Here is a 21,417-nt window from a genome sequence, read left to right on the forward strand (position 1 = left end):
ATAGCGTCGCCGTGAAGAACCACTTAAGAGAGAATGGACAAATGATGTTTTCAGTGTGAAACACAGTCATCACATCCTTTGAAAAACAGTTCTTGTCGTTCTGATTCATATTTTCCATTCATCTTGCCCGCTCCCTTGGAATGGTATCCAGATTAATAGCAAATTAGACTGATTTAAAACATCTGCTAAGTCATGAAAAAATAGAGAAAAAAAAAGAAACGCTGTTACGTGTGGTCAGCAGAAAGTCCAAAGTCAGTGTTACACAACAGTTTGTCTTATATATATTATTAAAGGGCAGTAATGTTCTTTTACAGCGACATCCACTTCATTAGGTTCACCAGTTCAACTGCTTGTTGCAAGTAAATAAATAATCAGACAATCACATGGTAGTAACTCAGTGCATTAAATGTGACATTATCAAAACCATCAAAACATTATCTACTGGGATTTTCCCACACAATCATCTCTGGAGTTGACGAAGAATACTCAAAATAAGAGAAATATCCAGTGAAAAGCAGTTCTCTGGGTGGACATATCTTGTCGATGTCAGAGGTCAGAGGAAAATGGCCAGACTAACTCTAATAATTACTCGTTACAACTAAGGTATGCAGAAGAACTGCTCTGAACTCATAGCACATCAAACTTTGCAGCAGATGGGCCACAGGAGCAGAAGGCCACACCAGAAACGAGTCCTGTCAGGTAAGAACATGAAAGTGAGGCAGAAGTTTAACAGAAACATCGTCTGCTCTGACATTTGGATGCTAAGGTCCGAATATGGCATAAACAACATGAAAATCGTGGATCATGGACCATGTCGCAAAGCTCAAACCAGCACAAACTAATATACTGAACATAGCAGTGCACTAAAACAGCCCCCACAGTCACCAGATCTTAATCTAATAGAGCACCTTTGGGATGTTGTGCACCAGAAGATTCACATTATGAGTGTGAAACTGATAAATCTGGAGCAACTGCATAATCTTATTGTGTCAAAGTGACCAAAATCTCTGAGGAATGTTTCCAGCACCCTGTTGAACCTGTGCCATAAAGAATAAAGGCACTTCTGGGCTGGATCCCACTAAGACAGAAGGGGGTCCAGCCCAGTGAGGTAGTATCCAACAAAGTGGCCTGTGAGTGTATATACGCTCAAATACACAGAGTGGCTATGAGCACAGAAGCTCAATGCTGTTCAATAAAATACTCTAAGATACTAATACTGTACTACACATGAGTGTTTTCATTATCCTCACATTAGGGCAACTTTTTTATTTAATACAGGTTTTATTTTTTTTACAAAAAGAACACAATCCAGTGACATTTTTAACCACTATTCAAGCCAACTTCAGTCAACCATTATCTTGATTTAAAAGTAAATGTCAAATAACAAAACCTCATTAACTTATCTACTTTAATTTACTGCCCAAGCCAAAACAATAATCGTGCTCACACTTATTCAAGACAAAATGATATTTCTGATCTTCCTGAATTAGGACGTGAAGGCTTTTGCGGATGTTCCACAAACCAGGGTGGGTTTGATCTGAGGTTCTGATTTTCGGTTGCCAAGCTTCAATGTTGATATTAATACCACGAGTGTGCTATTTCTGTGAGGCCTGGTCCTTCCAGCTGTGATTATCTTTTTCCTGTGTGATGTCAATCTGCTTCAGGGGAAGAAGCAGTGGTTCCGGAGTGAATAGCATGTGGAAATTACCATTACTTGCTCTGTAGGGCTAAAAGGGATGAGGAAGTGGACATAGTTGTGGCATTTAATATTTGCCCTGTTGTCAGTTTTGCCTTTTACTTTACTTAAGATTTGCTTTGTGAACTGCTAAAGAACATATTTATTTAACCTGTGCACTTGTATAATGACGCTATTAGGAGTAGTGAGCACACAGTAGTGAGAGGCAGATGGTAAAACCCCTGGAAATATAAGGTTACTGCTTGTACACAAGAAATAGTTTAATGCACACCCCAGTGTAAAACCGTAGCTTTGAATACAATAAATAATTCACAACATGTGACCTTTGGAGATAGTGGCAGGTTAGGTTTGTTGGCTTAGGACAGAGCCATGCTGTCTTTATGCTAATCAACAACAAACATAATGTTCATTGTGAAGAATCATGCAAAAACAAGTCTGGATGCATATCATATTCAGTATGCGAGCATTAGCTTTTTCCATGAGCAAAACAAAATCTGGTTTTAATGATCAAACACATACGTTTTAAATTATAAGCTTTAAAAATGATTGCCACTTCCCCCCAAAACAGAAAGCAAACAGGAAATGAAAGAAGGAAAAATACATTAATCAATTATGGCAAATGCACTGAATGCTCAAAAGACTCCTCATCCTCCACTTACTGAGGCCTCGAGTGACCTTTCGGGCCGGCATCTGAAACCAAAATAGGATGTTTTTGTTTAGGATTCTTGGCTGTTTACACCAAAAGAGCACGGAATATGTTCGTTACGAGCCAACACGGTAAGAGGGTTGCAGGTAATCAGTCTGAGGGAGTAAACACTTATTCCCTTCAATGTGTTTGTTTTGCCCTGGAGCTGTTTATTCTTTCCCCTGGAATATTTTTTCCTGATTTTTTCCGTTACTAATCCCTTAATTACTTGTGCGGGCTTCTCCCATACAGAGCATCTCCTTGTCCCTTTGGGGCAGACAGAGGGCACAGTGTTCATCTTTGTGTTTGCCTCCTAGCATGTGTTTGTTTGAGTATAGCTTGTGACAATGATCATTCACAAGACTCCTTATCTATAATGACTAACATAAAAAAGGGATATATTTTGAGCTTGTCTCATTCATAAACTGTTAAATAGATCAAATCTCTTCCAACAGCCCAACACCAACTCTCATTTGTTACCTCTTGACACTGATGAATACTTTAGAAGAGGAAAAACATCAACATAAGTCTCAGGTCTCCTAAATAATCCAGCAGACAAGTTCCATGAGGTGGAGGTCAAGTCCTGCTCAGAATTAGGGTCACTGGTACAAATGTCTCTCTTACTTCCACCCTGAATTTTTTGTCACTGTCTCAGCCATTGTCAGCCAGTGCCCGTATGTTCTATACATCCTCCTCCAGCCATCTGTTTTTCTTTCTCCGCTGCTCTGCCCTGGATTTATCGTCTTGGATCCCCAACTGTGGGACAGGCGTTTGTCCAGCTGGTAGTCAGCGGGGCCAAAAGCGTTTCCAAACTATTATGCGTGCTCACCATAGGGTGAGGTACAGTAGTTAATCAATCACACCTACTCTCTCAGTAACGCTTCTCCATAGAGACAGTGGGGGGTTGGTGTTGCAAATTAATCAATATTTTCAATTTGGAGTAAGAAAGAAGCTAATGTGACGCCTGCAGTGGGAGTGGCTTCCCATCTCAGCTTCCCAGAGTTAAATTTAAATAGAATTTCAAAGAAAAAGGGCCTGAGGCTTCCACCAGTTTGCAGTCATTAGGCAACATATGCCTGATGAGAAAGTGCTAAGAAATTATTATCTGTTATCCCCTTGCAGCATGAGAATGGCGTTTGAATATATACAAATTATATATTTTCATATTAGGCAAAACATGTTGAAACAGAAAAATCAGTAAAAGGTAAAAACTACTGACAAAGTAAAGGAAAAGACAATACAGTGTGTGTTACTATCACATTGGGCCGAAACATGCCACAGGAACAGCTTCAGTGTACTTTTCTTTGACTCACATGGCACGTTTCTAGTCTTACTAACCACTCACAATGGTTTACACTATAAGCCATATTCACCTTACAATTAAATCTGTAGCAGTTTATCTATGTCTCACCAACATTTTACAGCCAATTTACAATCAAACTGTCTAAAATGCATGTCTTTTGGCTTTGGGAGGAATCCTGAGTGCCTGGAGAAAATGCATGTGGTTTGCATGTAAATGCAACATGCAAACTACACACAGGAAGGGCCCAGGAAGTATCGAACTCGGTGAAGCGGCAGTGCTACCAGAAAGCTGGTGATGGCAGAAGCCATAAAATATAATAATCTAAATTTTCATACTCAAACAATACAGCAACCATTTGTTCCCTTTGGATGGAGGCACTGTTTATCTACCTCTCATCCTTGGTTAGAGAAGACCGCTTCAAACACGATAGAACTGTGGAATTAAAAAATCATTCAAAGCAACCTTGTGTGAATTCGCCTCTATCCTCCACCAGTAGGATCGCAGCAGAGCTACTGAATCCCTAAGGGGGCTAAGGGTTGATGGTCACCATTCTCCCTTCTAAAGTCACATGAAGACCACCGCAGCAACCTGAATTTCAACCATTCAAATCCTATTTCAGATACACCATGTGGACACAAAAGATACTCATGGCCATTGTGATTTCAGTCTCTGTGCTCTGCATTTCAAAGTCTCAGTGGTAACAGTTTGGCAACTGACATGTTTGCTTCTTAGTGTCAAAAATTAGAAGGTGAAGTGGTGAGCTATGAGCTAAGGTTAGCGATCAGCTGTGTCAGCACAGTGGTCAATCAAAGCTGCTTTGGCTCTAATTTTAAGCTACAGAAAAATTCAAGAGTAACTTAAAAACTGTATTAAAGAGGCAAATTGGCTATGAAGACCAAACCCAGGCTAAAAACATGTAAATTTCACAGCTTTAGTGTGACATTTTAAAATGTGAATCTATAGAAACTGATTAGCTTTAGGATCATCAAGTGGCAACTGGAGGAACTACACTTTGATGTTTGCATCCTATTTTAGCTCCAGAGAGTGGCACTTGTTCGGCAACCAAAGCTTTCTTTTATTTTAATATTGTTTTTTTTTTGTGTGTTTTTACTCCCCAAAGGTTTGTTTTCCAGCTCACAGTTACATCATTGTAACACCACGTCATATTTTAGACTAATAATATTTACCGTGCCACACTAGAAGAATACAGAGGTCCTGACCTATGGAAGTCTGTTCCTCATTTTTGGTTAAAATTGGATTCCGTGCCATGAAATCAAAAATATAATCTTGTCATGGCAACAATCTGCAACTACCATTTCATGCATGACTCCCTGTTTATAATTGATTTGCAGTGTAGCCCATCAGTAACACGCAAAACCACAAATCCTTACTTCACTCGCCACCTTTTCTCCCTTTTCTCGCCAATGCAGAGCCCATTGCGCATGCTCACCCTCCCTGAAAACCACATGCGTCTCCCCGCTCTGCTCTCTCCAGTGCCAAGGCAGGGAGATGCTCACACTGAAGGCACCGCAGCACAGAAATGCGCACCGTTCCGAGCCGGACCGGGCGACAGCTGCACCTCCACTTCTCCAGGCTTGACGCGTTTCACAGCACAATGGGTTAGAGGGTGATAAGGGAAACTTTGACACACTTTGCATGACACGGGAAAATGCCCTGCGTTGCCTGTAGAGCTCTGCTGCCGAGCGGCTGAATTGAGAGCATAATAACAGAGACTTCAGAGAGAGAGAGACACACAAACAGAGAGACGAGGGGACCTGATTCCAATCATTTCTATCCCGGTTCCTCTCCCACTTTGGTTTTGAGAGATGATCACGGAGCTCGTGTGCACCGCCGTGGCTGTGGGTCTCTATCTGAACACGCTGGACGCAGATTTCTGCTACGATGACAGGTAGGTTTCGCCTACAGAGCGTAGCAGCGCCGCTGCCAACAACATCACAGTCCGCTCCTACACTTGTCATCTCCTCCGGGTACGTCGGCACGGAAGGGAAGCGGAGAGGGACGGGTCGTTGCTCCTGTCCGCATGTTTGCATGTGCTTTTGTCTGTAGCCTGTGATGAATCACCGCTTATTTGTCGGCTTAAGGCAAGACACAAAGACAGAGTGAGGGGGTGGGAGTGCACTAAAACCCAAGCGTTAAATAAATGTTGTAATATTCCTAAAGCATCTACTGTGCTCAACTGTGCGTTCATATAACTTGAGCTGCTCTTGAGTTCATATAGCCTCATGACTAAGTGTACGTCTTAATGTTCTGTGTTTAGCCCCACAAATAATTCTTAAGTATGATGGACATGATTAAAGTCCACAGAGACGCGGGGTTTATTTCCACAGTAAGGAACCTCACAGCTCAAGTTCAACACGTTGTGAACCGATAGCAGCCCTGGTCCCCTCGCCTGCATGCACATGCACTGCTTCTGATGCTCTTTGTGTTGCACTCATGCTTGTTCTAACAATGCCCTACTCTCCGGGGAATAAGGCTAATTTAAACCGGGAGTGATTTTGCAAATAGCTGAATAAACATGCCAGCATTTTAATAGCTATGGAAGAGCGATTAGAGAGAACCTCTGGACAGAGATGGACAGGGATCTACTGTAAAATGTAAAGGTGGACAAAACAGGACTCAAAGTTATGATCACTGTAAAGCAAACATACAGAAGTCTTATGTTTAGGGATATCTGCATCAGCAAGATTTATCTGCTCATTATTTTTTCCATTGACTCCTCTATTGTTTAGCCTATAAAACGCTGACAAATATTCACCTATTTTATACACTATATCCAATTAACAGCCAAGAGCCCAAATGTTCGTTTTTTAATGCTGTAAAACATAATTCTCCAAGTTCTGGAGAAACTGCAATTGGTCTTTATTGTCTTCATACAGTCTGAGAAGTAAAAAAGGAAAAAAGATGTGCGCAAACCAGTAAGATAGATGGTTCCATAAGCATAAGGGGCTCAACAAAATGCAGAAGATCAGATTAGGTGACACTAGGCATGTACAAAAGAGAAAAATGTGGTACATTTCAGGGAGTGGGTATGCTCGCAATGCATCTGTGCTTGTTAGAATCGCCAATTTGTAATGTAAATGCCTGGGAGTTGCAGCACAGCTGGGCTCCTTTGAAAAAGAACATCTGGACAGATAGTTCCCCACTGACCTTGAAATACTGTATATGGCCATAAAGAGAGCTTGGCTCTGTGAATCCTGATATCAATTCATCTTCCATTATCAAGTGTTGAATCATGGGGCGAAGCTGCTGATATGCAAGGTATGCGGTAGGTTTCTCTGTGGATTAAAAGCATGAACAGACCGAGAGCAGGCTCCCTCCCTTATTCAGCCACAGCTCAGTCAGAAAGGTTGCTGCCTGGCTAGCATCTATGGACAGCCCTTATAAGTCAAAATATCCCCCCACTTTCACTTTTCAGCACCATCGGTGACCCCTCTGTGTGCTGTGTTTGAGTAGGACGGAGTGAAGAAAAAGGAGGTGACGCAGCACAGAAACGTGCGAGTGGTGGTAGGAATAAATTTCGTATTCTATCTTCAGTTACATCGCACCTCGCCAAGTATCCCCCTGTAAAAATGCCCAGAGGTTCTGTGGCCATCGGCTTTGTCTGCACGGCATTGCAAGGTTGTCAAAAAGCCAGTCGGTGAAAGATTATCCGGGGGAACTGCTCTGCCCACTCCAGCCTACGCTTGCTCTTCATCCCGTCAGTGAAAGTTCAGTATCTCCCCCACCCAACCTTGTGTATTTATCAAAGTCACCATGGTAATTTACACTCTGGGGGACAAGAACTGGTGTTTTGGTTCAGTGCTTTCAGATGGAGGAGGCTGAATACCAATCAGAGGTCTGACATTCCCTGGTCGTTCATCAAACGGAGTCCTCTCTTGGGGTCAAGAGTCGTGCGCTCCCGGTCTCTTCCCTCAGGGTTTGAACGAGAGTTATGAGCAAAAGGTTAAGGTGGGAGAAGGATTGAAGTGGAGGAGAGTTCAACTAATCGTTCTGGTACGGAGCTCTCTGCAAAGACTGATTTGGTTGTAGTCAAGTTTGTTTGTCCCCTGGTAGGGAGCTTACGTGATCTTATCTTACCTTTAACTCTCTAATCAAATTCTCATTACATGTCACATGCAGCTCCTAGCATCCTACACAAGATGCTGAAGCAGATAAAACCTCTCAATTCAGGCACTCCGAGTTGTGGGGATGTTATGGCGTGTCTCTGCTTTTTCAATCATGTCAAGTGTTTTTCCTGGGCATTGCTCAGGGCCTGGCCAAGAAGTCTCTTGGCCAGTGGTAATCACAATGAAAAGCCTCTGCGTGTGAAATGACTAAGTTTTACGGGAGCTGGGAGGGGAGTTGAGCCAGGCCATATTTGACTCAGGGAAAAAGATCAAGACTTCTTTTACTCTAGGGCTTTCCTTGGGTTTAGCCAAATGTAAGGGCAGACTTTTCATCTATGGTTTCATCCATAAAAAACAAAATGTCCATAGTGGTGATGTTTGTATTTGTCAGATTGATTGCGTGAGAGATTTGGTAATAGATTGGAAAATGTATTCACCATAACCTCTGAACTTTCCTTTGAATACCCATCATCGCAGCTTTGACAAATGTGGCTCCGTGTAATTCTGACATCTCAATAATATTGATTTTATAACCACACCTTTTGACTAATGGATCAAGTGGCTGAATGGATGTCTTCACTTAGATGGCATTATTCAGCGGATGCCAAATGTGAGGCAAGGACAAGAGATAAATGAATGAGGAGAGAAATGAAATGCATGCTAAGTGGCTTTCAGTGTCTCCAAGAAACATCTGTGACCCCAGTAACGTCACAGACCCTCTGTTCAGCTCAGAAGTGCATTACGGTCCCCAAGGGGATTGAAGTGAAAACATCTTCCTTCTTTGTTTTAGCCAAACAGTTTCATCTCCCGGGGCTGCACAAGTTTGGCTACGTATGGATTTTGTTGTATGGCACAACGTGGTCCTGAAAAGTGCACTGTAAAAATCTCCATATTTTCAGCGCTAATTAAATATACCACACATATAGTGAGTCAAAAGAAGTGGCACAGTGAAGACTGAGGATCACAGAGTCTGTTAGTTGCAGCATCTGCTCCTTTTCTAGCTCGGGTTTTGTGGTTAACCAATAAATGCATCAAGATGAGATTGCCTTTTAGGAGCACCCTTTCATCATAGTTCAAACCATATAGCTTTGAATTGAAGTGCTAATGGATTATGTATGTTAATGATGCACACATTGCTTAGCATTGTGGAACACTTACTAAAACAAACAAAACTGCCTTGTGCACTTTCAGAGAAAACAGAATCAAATCCAGAAAATCCTGCTTTTCTTGCTTCCTTCTGTATGTAGTCACGTTGTGGAAGCATGCTCACTTAATAGTAAGGATTTTACATGTCTATGTGCTCAACAGCAGACTGAATCAGGAGTTAACTACACAAAAAGTTTTCAAGTATTTCTTTTGTCTTCTGTACAGCTGCCATATAGCCATTTTTTTTCTGTTGTAATATTTTTCTATCAGCTCAAACATAAACATAATGTAAACAAGATAGGTTACCTGAGTCTAACTGGATCTAACAGTTACATGTTCTACAGGTTATTTTTTGAGGGGAGGGGGGAGGGAGGCACGCCCTAGCCAGTCTGTTACTGAACATAGTAGGGATGTTGCCAGAACTGGTATTTGCAATACCTTTACTCAGACAAAGGGACGAAATACTTCTAATATTAGCAATGTATCTAATAGACCAGCATCTAGATCTGTTTAAAAACTTCAGCATTAAACAATATCCAATGTTCTGTCCTTCTTTTATTACCCTAAAAATTTATGTTACCCTTTTGCTTGAGACATCTGGTATTGCCGTTGTAAAAATCAGCCTTGAGGTAATTTAATGTGACTAACTTTATACCTCACAGTAGTGTTAGGCTGGTCAATGAGCAGCCTACTAACATTTCATTATGTTTCACTTCTGTCTAATTTTGTTACTTAAATTTTCAGTATAGGAGTTTGTGTTCAGGGATAATCGTTTTGTTTTGGTGTCAAACTGAGTACTGATGATTGTGTAGTTCTACTTGACTACTAAATTTCTAGGATTTGTAGAAGACATAGACAATATCAAAACTCAGTCAAGCTCTTGCTAAAGCAAAAAAATCAAACAAACAAAAAAAATCCTTAAACTATGCAAATACTGATGGTTACATAGTTTTTATATCAGTAACCTTTAAGAGACCACTGAGTCCACAGATCTTAAGCTCAGTGGGAGAAAGTTCCAGGGTCTGGAGGCCACTGTTGCAAAAGCTCTATCTCCTTTAGATCTCGGCCTTGTATGCTGCACAGCCAGCATGCCCCGATCACATGACCTAAGGGAATGTGTGGATGTAAAAGTTCACTGATGTATGCTGGTGCTCTTCCATGCAGACCTCTGAAAGTTTAAAGTTAACCAGAAATGTAACATTAACATCCAAAGTAACAGCAGAGTCAAAAGTCACCCCAAGGTTCCTGATAAAAGATTTGGTAACCGTGCAAAGGGGACAAGAGTTTATATTACCTGAGGCTCAAATCTGTTCAGAGCACAAACAAGGATTTATGTTTCCCCATTGTTAAGCCTTCCAACTTTATATATAATCTTAAGCACCTATGAAAGTCGGTGCATAAACAATGAAGGCCCCAAAACAGAACCTTGTGGCACACCCTGGCTAAGAGAACTGCAAGAGGATCTGTATATAGAAGCAGCCACAGTGAGCTCTATGAAAGCCAGACTAAAAGGAGGATCTAAAGGAGACAGAATGCTTTGTTTTTCCAAAATAGCTCCAAACCGTAGGTAGTGGGAGGCAAAAAACCCCCCAAAACTCTCCTCTTTTATATTTAGTTTTCAGCAGCAGGTATTTCACTTTTTCTGTCTTAACCTTTTGAAAACAGATGTCACACGCTCATGTGATAGTGTACATTAACAGTAGAACATGTATGCAGGTCAGAAGTGCCTTAAACCTGGTTTTTCTCCGAGGGCCACCAGATGGTGATAGTTGTGGTTGCAAAAAGACTTTGAGGCTTCAAAACAGGACTTTAGAAACCAGTGGGTGATGTCATGGTTGCTACATCTACCTTTTACGCTGTATATAGTTGCGACTTCTCACAGTAGAGCCTGCTGTATTGTTCTTTGTGAAGCTAATGGGATTGTAGTTTTACAAAATAAACATCATGCTGTATTCAAAAATGCTTTAAAGCAATGATTAAGACCCTAACCTCATCAGGAAGTTCTACTGGGGACATGGATCAAAGGAGTTAAGGGGCAGTTTTCCGTAGATGCATACAGCTGGACTTTATGTTACAAACAGAAAAGTCACCTCCTCCTCACTTTTAAAAAATAATGCACATTGAAGACATTTCCACACAAATATTTTCAAAAAATGATAACCAGGTCTTACAGAGCCTATTTGGCAAAAAGCATTGAAGAAAAACTTCTTTCGTGTGCTGTTACATTACCCATTACTGAAATACCTCATTAAAATATCCACCACCGCGGATGTGGTGACACATGGTATCATGACTGAAAAGTAAGAAACAATTTAATGTTTTGGAATAACTTATTTTTGAGGCTGAGGAAATGAAAAATTATAATTAGCACATTGCACAAAAAAGTCATTTCTAACCAAATGCCCCCTGTCACCTCTCGATCAAATCTGTTTATCATAACGGCTCATAATTATTATCTCTTATGGGTTGAGGCTCGTTGTGATCAGTTTCAGCCCACCATATTAAATGCTGCCAGGAATCCCGTTGCCTCTAGTGGAATAATTATCTAAAACATCTGCCCTAGTTGCGTTGAGGCTGTTTAAGTTACAGTATGTGCTTGGAGATGCTAAATATTGAGGCAAGAGGAAAGCTAATCAAATGATTGAACAAAGTCTCTTTTTCTGAACTATGTGTGGAGCAAGTAATCCAGCTGAGGTGAAACGGCCTGTGTCTGTCAGGAAGAGTTTTGAGTGTAAAATGCCTGAAGACAGAATTAAAGTGTGGTAAGGATAACTGATGAAAAAGGGTCTTTATGAACAGTAATTTGAGATAGTTTTGAGGCAAGGAACTTTTAACCAGATTTGCGTACTAAAGGATTTGTGCTTTCGAGGAGAAATGGGCAGACCTCATGAAAAGTGTGGTTTCGTGGTGAAAAAAAATCTTTTCTGGTAATGTGTCACCATCATATGCACCCAATAACCATTCACATATGTTTTTGCTCCCTAGCTTTAAGAAGTGTTGCCATTGATGTCTTGTTTCTGCAGACTCCTTACACTTGGGATGGAGACCTCAGACTATCATTAAAACAATAGGAAGGCAGGGGAAGGAGTCTCATCTTGATTACTTGCAGATTTAGTCAACGTAAGCACTTAGTGGTCGACCTTTAAGATATTGTGGCTTCAAAACTGAAGGCTTGGAGAAGTCAGGAAGTTGAATGGGGTGAATTAGATTTCCCCTATAGTGGTTGTCTAGCTCCACGTTTAAGGGAACAAATGGCAATAGATCAGCTGAAGACAGAGAATGAAATATCAAGGCCAATCTCCTTGAAATGGCATGAGCTCAAAGCTTTTACAGGAGTGGTAAATAAAACCACTTGCAGAGATTTTTCTTCATAACAAAGGGGCACTGAGACATTTTCTGTTGATCAGAACCATCTTATGAGAGGTTTTATTGATTTAAAGTTGTCATTGTAGAGTTGTAAGGTGAAGATTAAGTTTCCTTTTAAATCTTCAGTTTCAAGGTTACACTACGCAAATGCACACAACAATGCAAACAGCTCCATTTGCATGATACTAGTTTATCTTAAATGGGTCACAATTCCTGCCTCCTCATTAAGTGATGTTGTATGAACTGTGTTCCCGGGTCCTCTACGTTGAAAGCGCTAGTCACACAGGCCTAAAGACCATTTAGCAATTGCCTGGCAACCAGAAAAAAATGTATTTTTCAGCTAGATGCGAGTGGATGTGAGAAGTTTCTGGCAGTTGCTGTGAAAGCAGTTGTTAGAGCCCTGGCCAAGAGACTGGTCAGGCACCCTGAATAACGACTGGTAACTAGGGGAAAAATGTGTGTTTCCCAACCAGTTGGGGAGTGGTTGTGGGAGGTTGCTTGCTGTTGCTAGCTCCTTGCAATAGCTTGTAATTTGTATGGTAAACATCTTTGCAAACATTCACCAGTTACTTGCTAGCAAAACTGTAAAAAGCTATATAGTTTCTGGGATTGTGTGACTACAGCCTCAATCTCTCATACTTTTCCTGCAGTGCTGTGCTACTTGTTTGTGATAAGGCCTCAATCCTAAGTGGACTAAGTGGACCTTTTAAGCTTTTCTGACATACTGTTGGATATTCATACCAAACAAAGCTAGGTTTTACAAAGGCAAGGCTTTCTTATTGTGGGATGTGCGACACCAGCCCCAGGGCACAGATTAAATTCAGTTTCACAGTCTACAGCAGTGCACACATTTACGCATGTGGTACAGTAACAATAACTTTAATACCACACAGATGGTTTGGGATCTGACAGTAAACAATGTTTTGTGTTCTGCACATTGTACATGTTGTCTGTTACACACAGATTTGTATGGTGGAACTCCCTTGATAAATGCTACTTTCCACTCGAGTTGGTTCTCAAGACTGCACACAGTCGCCAGCATTTTCTAACTGAAAAGTTTACCCTACTATCATAAACATATCCAGTCCGCTTCAGCCTTCTCTCATTTATTTATTCTGAACTGACATGTTCTTCTGAGAAAAACACTTGCACTGTTATTTTGTTAATACATTACTCCACAAATTTGCTTTTGGTAGAATTCTGGTCATTAATGAAATAAACTTTTGTTTAAAATCATTAATCAATTCACATACAGCATTTAGGTCATGGTTGTTGTTGTTTTTTTAAAGGCAAAAATGTCAAATCCTCAACTAATCTGATTTTTCAATAGTAAGAAACTAATGTATTCTTTCCCCAGTGTAATGATAAACTAAACGTCTTTAGGTTTACTAGTGTTGCTGAGTTTTTGCTAACTGATATTGGCATTTCTTGCATTTCATAGGTCAAAAAAATTAAGCAGATAGTAAACTGGCAGGTAAATCGGTGATAAACATATCTGCTTGTTGCAAACATGTTAAAAAACCGTCAGTACATTTCTCAGTGCCTTTTTCAAAGCTATTAAGGAACACCTAATATTTGTATCATGCTTGCACCCAATACAGAGACACACAAAAGAGATGGATTTGTTATTTTTAGGTTGTCCCTCCTTGTCCCATCAGATCCCAGCGATGCATGAGGCTGGTTGAGGCTGCTGCAGTAACCCTTGGCTGGCCTTTGTGCTCCACAGGCCGCAGTCGCCCCGCCTTTCTGCCAAGACAGGACCGCCAAACCTCAGTCCCACGACCCTCCCTGTGTACACACCATATGCGTATCCCAAAACAGTGGTAGCCACTGACAACTCTGCTTACAAGATTGCCAGCCCTCTGCACAATACACATACCAAAGGCACAGATTTGTCATGTGGCACTTATGCTAGATTTGGTAGGACGGAACTCTCAGGTTTGTAGATAAAGTGGTGAAAACATTGTCTTAAATTTATAATCTGTCCAAATGCGTGTATCCTCTTAATCTGAGACCCTTCATCACTGTGTTCAGCAGCATGGGGTTGAATTTCTACCACAGGGCACTAAACTTTTCTTTGTAAGCAAGGCACTTTTTCTGTGGCATTGGATTACGTAGGAGTGAGCATCCACATTCCCTCTTTACGCTGTGAGGTGGACTTCAAAACAAGTCGTGGCAGTTGGGGGGTAATACAAAACCAAACCGAAGCCGGGGATCACACAGTCACTCTTTCTACCATTTGTAATCAATAGCCATTGTGTATCATTTTTCAGTGACCGTTGAGTTTTTTCTAGCCCAGAACAGCTGTCAGGACAGTAACTCAAACATGCCTTTTTTCTCTCTTTTTTTTCCCCTGCACTTGACAAAGCAGTCGTGTTTCAATACACATTGAAAAGTGAGTGTGAACCAAATCCCAACATTGATCACAATCTTAAAAGGATGTGTTCATGGATGTGGAAGGGTTTGTTTTTTCATGTATGGGGACCACTGACAGCCCTTCCCTTGTGATGAGGAAGCCGTCAGGAGATTGTCGTGTAAATGATTGGGCTGATGGATTATGCTTGTGGTTGGTATGAGCTGGGAGCTTGGTGTGGAGGCTTTTTTTTTTAAACTTTCTTTTTTCTCTATTTATGGTAGAAGGTTGCAATAGGTGGTTGCAGAGGGGTTTTGGGATAGTCTTGGAAACATATGACATGAGTTTCACTGGTGTTTTTGCTAAGGTTGGATCTCTCTCAACCAAATCTTAACCCCAACAAATAGTATAATGAATTAATTTAGAGGTATTTCTATGTGAGTGTCAACTCTTTCTTAATAAACACAAGCAAACAAAATACTCAAGAATTCAATCCTGCTGACCATATTGTGTTTTACAACTAAACAGCTACAGCTTATTGGATATTTGGAGTGCTTTTTATTTTAAGCTGGGTAGAAATTTCGCCAGAATATTATGACGAATAAATGTTCTTTTTATTTATTTTTTATTGCCAAACTGTTTTTCTGTTTGGGACATACCTAGAATATGATGAAGTAAAATGATTATGCCATGCGAGCTGCGATGAAACTCCCATTCATCTCAGCATGGTACACTCAGATTGCACTGTGCCTTAATTATTATTCCAAGTGCCAAGCGCTTCGCAAAACCAGTAGAGATTCATTAGCTTGGCAGCCTTGGCACTAACTTAGCTTCACACATGGTCAGCTAATAAAAATATAGTAATATGAAAAAGGCTTTCTGGGCCCGAACAGGGCTGGCTGCAGATACCCAGTTTGTGTGTGGGGGAAAGTCAGTTTGTGATTCTCACCTCATAAAAACCTGAGACATGGAGAATGTGAAAGCTAGTGTGAGGGCTAGAGGGATTTGGGGTTCAGGAGAGATCATATGACAGCCCTGCTACCTTTACTCAAAGGTATAGTATGTGGTCCAGAGATGTAGCAGGAGTGAAGTGATTACGCTGAAATTTGGCATTTGTTACCTTTTATGTAATGGTCAGAAGCAAAGCCTCTAAGAGGTCATGATGAAGTGTTATAAATGTTTATAAGGCATATAGCTTGTTTGTTTCTCACCCAATGCCCTTGATTTACTCTGCAGAGTGAGATAGCCTTTCTTTGTTTCCTGTTTCCTCTTGATAAGTGCGAAAAGTTGAGAATCACACGAGATAATACAGACAGAGGAAGTGTGGACATCTCAATGCTACTGTGTTGTTTAGCCCCTGACTCATTGTGGTGTAACAGAGGGCTATTTCGAGGAGTGATGACACAAGCTGCATAATGAAGGGAAATAATATTATTATTGTAGCTTGTTGGAATTGAAAGCATTTTCTATTGTTCTTAAAGTGTTGGTTTATTCAGAAATGTGAAATAAGCATGGTTTGATCCGAAGCTGTTCTGTTTCTAACTAATTTCCTGTTTTGCCATATAGCTGCATTTTTCGGGTTTGCGGTACACCGTTTCAGTCAAAAAACACCAAGTCACTCAGGTTTGGCTCAGTTGCAAGGTCCTTATTCTGTGTTTAGAAGCATAAAGCATATCATCTCTCAAGTTAACTATCCTCTCTAATTACCAAGCCAAGGATAGGAAACATTTAAGCTAATTTTCCTATTTTGCACTGCCCTTTAAGCACTGTTCAATAGTCTGCTCACCCATTTTTACAGAAAGAAACTGAACTTATTTTTTTTCTTTGGAGTTAATCTTGTGATGGAATCACTGGCTGGCTTTGCAGGTATTGGGAGTTTTGGAAGATAAGGCGAATTGCTCTTTAAATAAACATAGCAGTTTGGACTGCAGCAAATCTGCATGATAATGGCTGCTTTGGAGATAAACCAGCCAGTCTCTCTTTTTCTTCAGAGGTGCAGTTTTAATATTCATGGATCAGTGGCTTTAGGAAAGGCTGTACAGTTATTGTGCTTTTATGACAAGCTATGACAGCTCTGTAATTTCTTTTAAATAGATTTTTGAATATCCTATACAGTTTAGCCTTTTAGTTAGTTTCATTTTTTAAAATCTTGTGGGCTGTATTGAAGGCCATTGAATAATGCATGCTTTTTATTTGGATAAGAACAAGACCAATTTATATGAGCTCTGTGATGTGTCTTCGCTTTCACTTTGATAAGAAGCAGACACCAGAGAACTTGGAATGTGTCGATACTATAATTGGTTTGCCCTTGATTAAAAGAAATTCAGTATTAAAGGCAATCAATCATGCCCTTTCATGTGAGTGTGAGCAAAGAAACATCCAAAGGTGCTGGCCTGTGGTAGATTTGTATCTGTGCTGTGTACACACAGCAAGCAGTCCGATTAGCAGTCACTGGGGAGCGTGATGGGCTAGCTCATCCGTCACACTGCGCATATTTCATCAAAAGCTACACACAGACATACCCTCCCACCCCAAGGCTCCCTGTAACTGTGATACCACTTCAAGTTAGACCGTTATTGAGCTGACTGACAGCGCCAATTTAATCTATACTCTGTGGTCTTGCTGTTTTTTCCCCTACTATGACCAGCAGCATCTACTGATAAATAGTGTTGTTAGCAGAAGAAACATACTTGACATACTTGTTGGACAAACCAAAGACATCTGTCTAGGTAGCATCTTGCCATATATCCCTTCAGATTAGGGTGCATGCTATCATTTGTTTTTGAAGCAGATTGTTTCCTATTGAGAGTTGAAGAGTTGATACCGCTCTTGTGTTGCTACAAGGATTACAAACACTGCCATTGTGAAACTGGTTACGCCACGCAGTGGCAAACCAGTTGGATGCAGAAAAATGTGTAATCTATGGGCACATACAAAAAAAAGTACTATCACATGAACAAGGCAAACAAACAAACGAACAGAAAAAAACAAAACAAAAAACAAAACCCACCAAAAAAACCCCAAAACAAACAAAAATAGAATAAAATAAATACATAAATAAAAGGGGGGGCTGCATTGTGCGCAGTTCTTTTTGGCTTGCTACAGATAGTAGGTGGCTCTAAAGAAAGAAAGAGAAAAAAACCCCAAACACAGATAAAAGCAGTATTACATCATACTTCAGTAAATGACAACTTCTCCACATATTCAACAAAGGATGACCAGGTTTTGTAGTATTTACTTTGAGACCCTCTCAAACTGTATCTCAAATGCTCTATCTGCAAACACCTCATCACCTCTCTCACCCACTGAACAAACACTGGTGGACCTGAATCCTTCCATTTAAGAAGAATTAGCCTGCGTGCCAGGAGAGATGAGAAAGCCACTGCATTCATTTGATAAGAAGTTATCCCGTGTTGGTTTGGAAGTACACCAAAGACTGCTGTCATCGGATTAGGATCAATTGTTTTCCCACACACATAACCAAAACCGGTTCAAATCAGAGCAGGTCCAGAACATATGGCTCATAGTGGCGGGTGATTGCTTGCACCTTGGACATCTATCATCGGAGGGTGAATTCTTCAAGTTTATGCGGTCACCACAAACAGACAGGCACATGGACATCTGCATGCACCCTTGTGCTCACCGTCTGACAAAATGAATGTCACTCGGACCAACTCTTTACATTTGCAGTATATATGCAAGTGTAATCCTAACTTTACTATATACTCAATAATTGCAACATTATGGAGTATATAGCCGAGATTACAATAACTGCAAAACCATCTCGACAGGTCTTGCAGTTATTGCAATCTCAGAGGAAGGTGGTCTCTAGTTTACACTTTGCCTTTTTTGTACAAATAAAAAGGAATTAGTTAGCAGTTGTCGAGCTTATCCAGATTTTTTGTGCTAATCTTTGTGCTTTTTTTAATATATGAATCTCACATATATGACAGAAAATTTAAAAAGTATATAATAGTTTCCCTGAATAGAAACGATCCAATATATTATCATTAGCATGGCTTACAGGCAGAATCTGTTTTCAGGAAGAGCCAAGCTAGCTGGCCCTGTTTCTAGTTGTTTTGCTAAGCTAAGCTAAGCTAAGCAAATTAAAGTGTTTCCTTCATATATGTGGAAACATTAGAGAAAAGTTCAGTTTCTTTTTGCCCCCTTGTGTAATATGTATGTATTGAATAACAAAGGGAACAACTTGGCCACAGTCACTTGTAACCCAGTCTTCCATACACTTGTCATGATGTTATAATATGACATCATGTCTGCTTTTCCCTCCAGTCTATCTCAGAGGGGAATATGGTCTTTTTATAGTGTTACACAATGCGTTTTATGGTCTTTATAATAGAGTTTCCTGCAGCATTCAAACATAGCTATATATTTTAGAACACCTGCTGATAGTTTGACAAACTTGGATTATAATAAACCTCCTGCAGGGAAGGGAATTTAGCATGTTTTTGTGTAATCCACCAAATCTTATCAGTTTCATAATCCATGCACTTGCCAGTAGTCCACAGATAGTTTCATTAAAGGCTTCAAAAGAAGTCTTTAATGAAACTATCTTTGAATGACTTTTGACGACTTTTGCTTTGTCCAAACTTGAGGGTCAAATGGATGCTGTTTCCACTCTTGGGATGACTCCATTGGTTCCAGTGTTAAAGTTAAGTTCAGGAAAATAGTTTCATTGTACCAGCCGTGTTTAACAGATCACAGATCAGAATTTGAAAAGATCTTAGATAATTAGCACCGATCCTTGAAAAGAAGACAGATTTAGTTTGGGTTGGCCCCTGTGGTACCCCTCTTTAGCTGCCGTTTCTCTCTGGCTAATGCTGGAATGTGACAACTGGTCACGGCAGAAGAAAGAGGGGCCTATTCTGAATTGGATACAGTGCTGTATGGTCTGTTAGTGCAGCTTACTTGGCCATTACAAATTCTGCATGTGAATCTGACCACTGAAAGCTGTCAAAACACAGAGAAACTTGACTGGTCCAGAATGTGACACTGAACACTGTTTTCTGTAAGACTCGTAGCCATTCTTTACGTATAATGCAAATCCTCCACATTCTCAAAATAGCTGCATTTTTAAATTTGTGATCGGATTACAAAACGATTCTGGGGGAGCGTTATAGTGAATTTTTTTTCCTAATCAGAGACAGAAAGCGTTTGAGCAGAAACAGAATGCTGCTTTGTTTCTGCAGCTGCTCCCTTGGCAGCGCTGCAGCACTGCAATCCTCTACTGGCTCTGTGATTTGTCATCAGCAATTAAACTTGTCTTCATTATAATCTCGATTGCAGATCAAAACCGATCCAGTTTCTCAAAGAAACTGCAAAGTCTGAACAGAAGTCGTGTCTCAGTGGCAAAGATCTGTAGTATGATTATAGAATCCTCATAATTTTTTGATTAACCTTCAGGAATTAAAAAAAATTTAAAATACAATTTTTTTTAAAATGTCTGTGTGCTACTTTTAAGGAGAACAAGAGAGGGAACCTTATCCTTGGTGAAGGACAATAGACTCTGTTGGACATTGCAAGTGAACAAACTAGGCCAGCAAGACCGGAGAGGGAATCGGTGATGCTTTGTGTCCACACCTGGTGCTCTGCGTGTAAATTTGAACATGTGCATTTAAGTTACACAGCTGGACTTGGGTGAAAAGTGAGACGAGAACACTGGCAATCATTTCGGAGACACGACTCTTCGTGACCTGTCAACACCCATCTATTCCCCATAGAGAACAATCAATGCCAGGCACTGGCCTGGTCTTGGACCCACTATTACAATTCAAATATGGAAGGAGTGTTTCATAGTGATTAGTTTAGATGGCGGGGGGTGCACCTTTTTATAGGTCACTGTGCCAACACCTGGAGCTATTTGGAAGTAGGCCAGTGGAATTGATTGTAGAAGCAAAAGGTGAAGTGAATTAAAGAGGAAAAGGAAAGAGAATTTTAACTGCTGTTTAATATTATAGTCACAATACATACAATTTTAGAGTATTTGGATACAAAATTACAATGTAATAATTTTTTCTTTAATGGAGACTTCAGTTGCACGATTTAGTGGTAGACAGGCTGTACTGCTGCAACACTGTTTCTAAGTTGGACCCAGCTGCAGACAAATGGACATAAGAGAAAGAGAAAGACAAAATTAAGAAGATTAAAAAACTTCAATTAGTGATGCTTGATAAAACAGAAGAGTCCCAAAAATGGACAAAACACAAAAGCAAAAAAAAAAAAAAAACTACCCCAAAATGCACGGAATGATGAGGAAGACTCATGAACATGTGGGAGATGATGAAGGGAGGGAGTAAAGACTAAACAGAAAAAACTGGTGCAGTAAAGCCCAGGTAACCTCAAACAGGAAAATGCCAGAAGAAAGAATAGATATACTACTTGTGGTTATCAAAAGAACAAACAAATACTTGGATACTAATATCCATTTTTCAACAGTATTAAAAGCGGCAGTGCCATCTTCACCCCCTCCAGCTAATGCACAGCTTCACACAGAACTGCTGTAGACACACAGCCCCTCCCTTCACTAGCAGCTGAACACTTGCACAGCAGCACAACAAACCAGCAGCACAACAAACCCATCTTAAAGACTGCAACCCTGATCTTTAGGCAAAGTTTTGTGAGGGTAAAGCTCCCGATTCAACAACAATGTAGTGTTAAGCAGTCTTTATAAATATTAACTTGGCCGGTGCACACGTTCATTTTTTCCTACAAGGCTGTAGGTGA

General features: G+C 40.4%; 1 protein-coding gene across 1 annotated transcript in view; it reads left to right on the forward strand.

Annotated features, from left to right (window-relative positions):
• The first annotated feature begins 5,166 nt into the window (after positions 1–5,166).
• The window catches only part of LOC146689640 (protein O-mannosyl-transferase TMTC2-like), a 67,891-nt gene continuing 51,640 nt past the window's right edge, over positions 5,167–21,417 (forward strand). The window contains exon 1 of the mRNA XM_085436256.1: positions 5,167–5,593. Within this exon, the coding sequence (XP_085292382.1) occupies positions 5,511–5,593 (83 nt within the window). The 5' untranslated portion in view covers positions 5,167–5,510. The remainder of the gene's footprint in view (positions 5,594–21,417) is intronic.

This window comes from Copadichromis virginalis, linkage group LG17 (assembly GCF_057382275.1).
Source record: "Copadichromis virginalis isolate Kocher_CV1m ecotype Utaka linkage group LG17, C_Virginalis_male_GT1.1, whole genome shotgun sequence".
In the NCBI taxonomy this organism is placed as follows: domain Eukaryota; kingdom Metazoa; phylum Chordata; class Actinopteri; order Cichliformes; family Cichlidae; genus Copadichromis; species Copadichromis virginalis.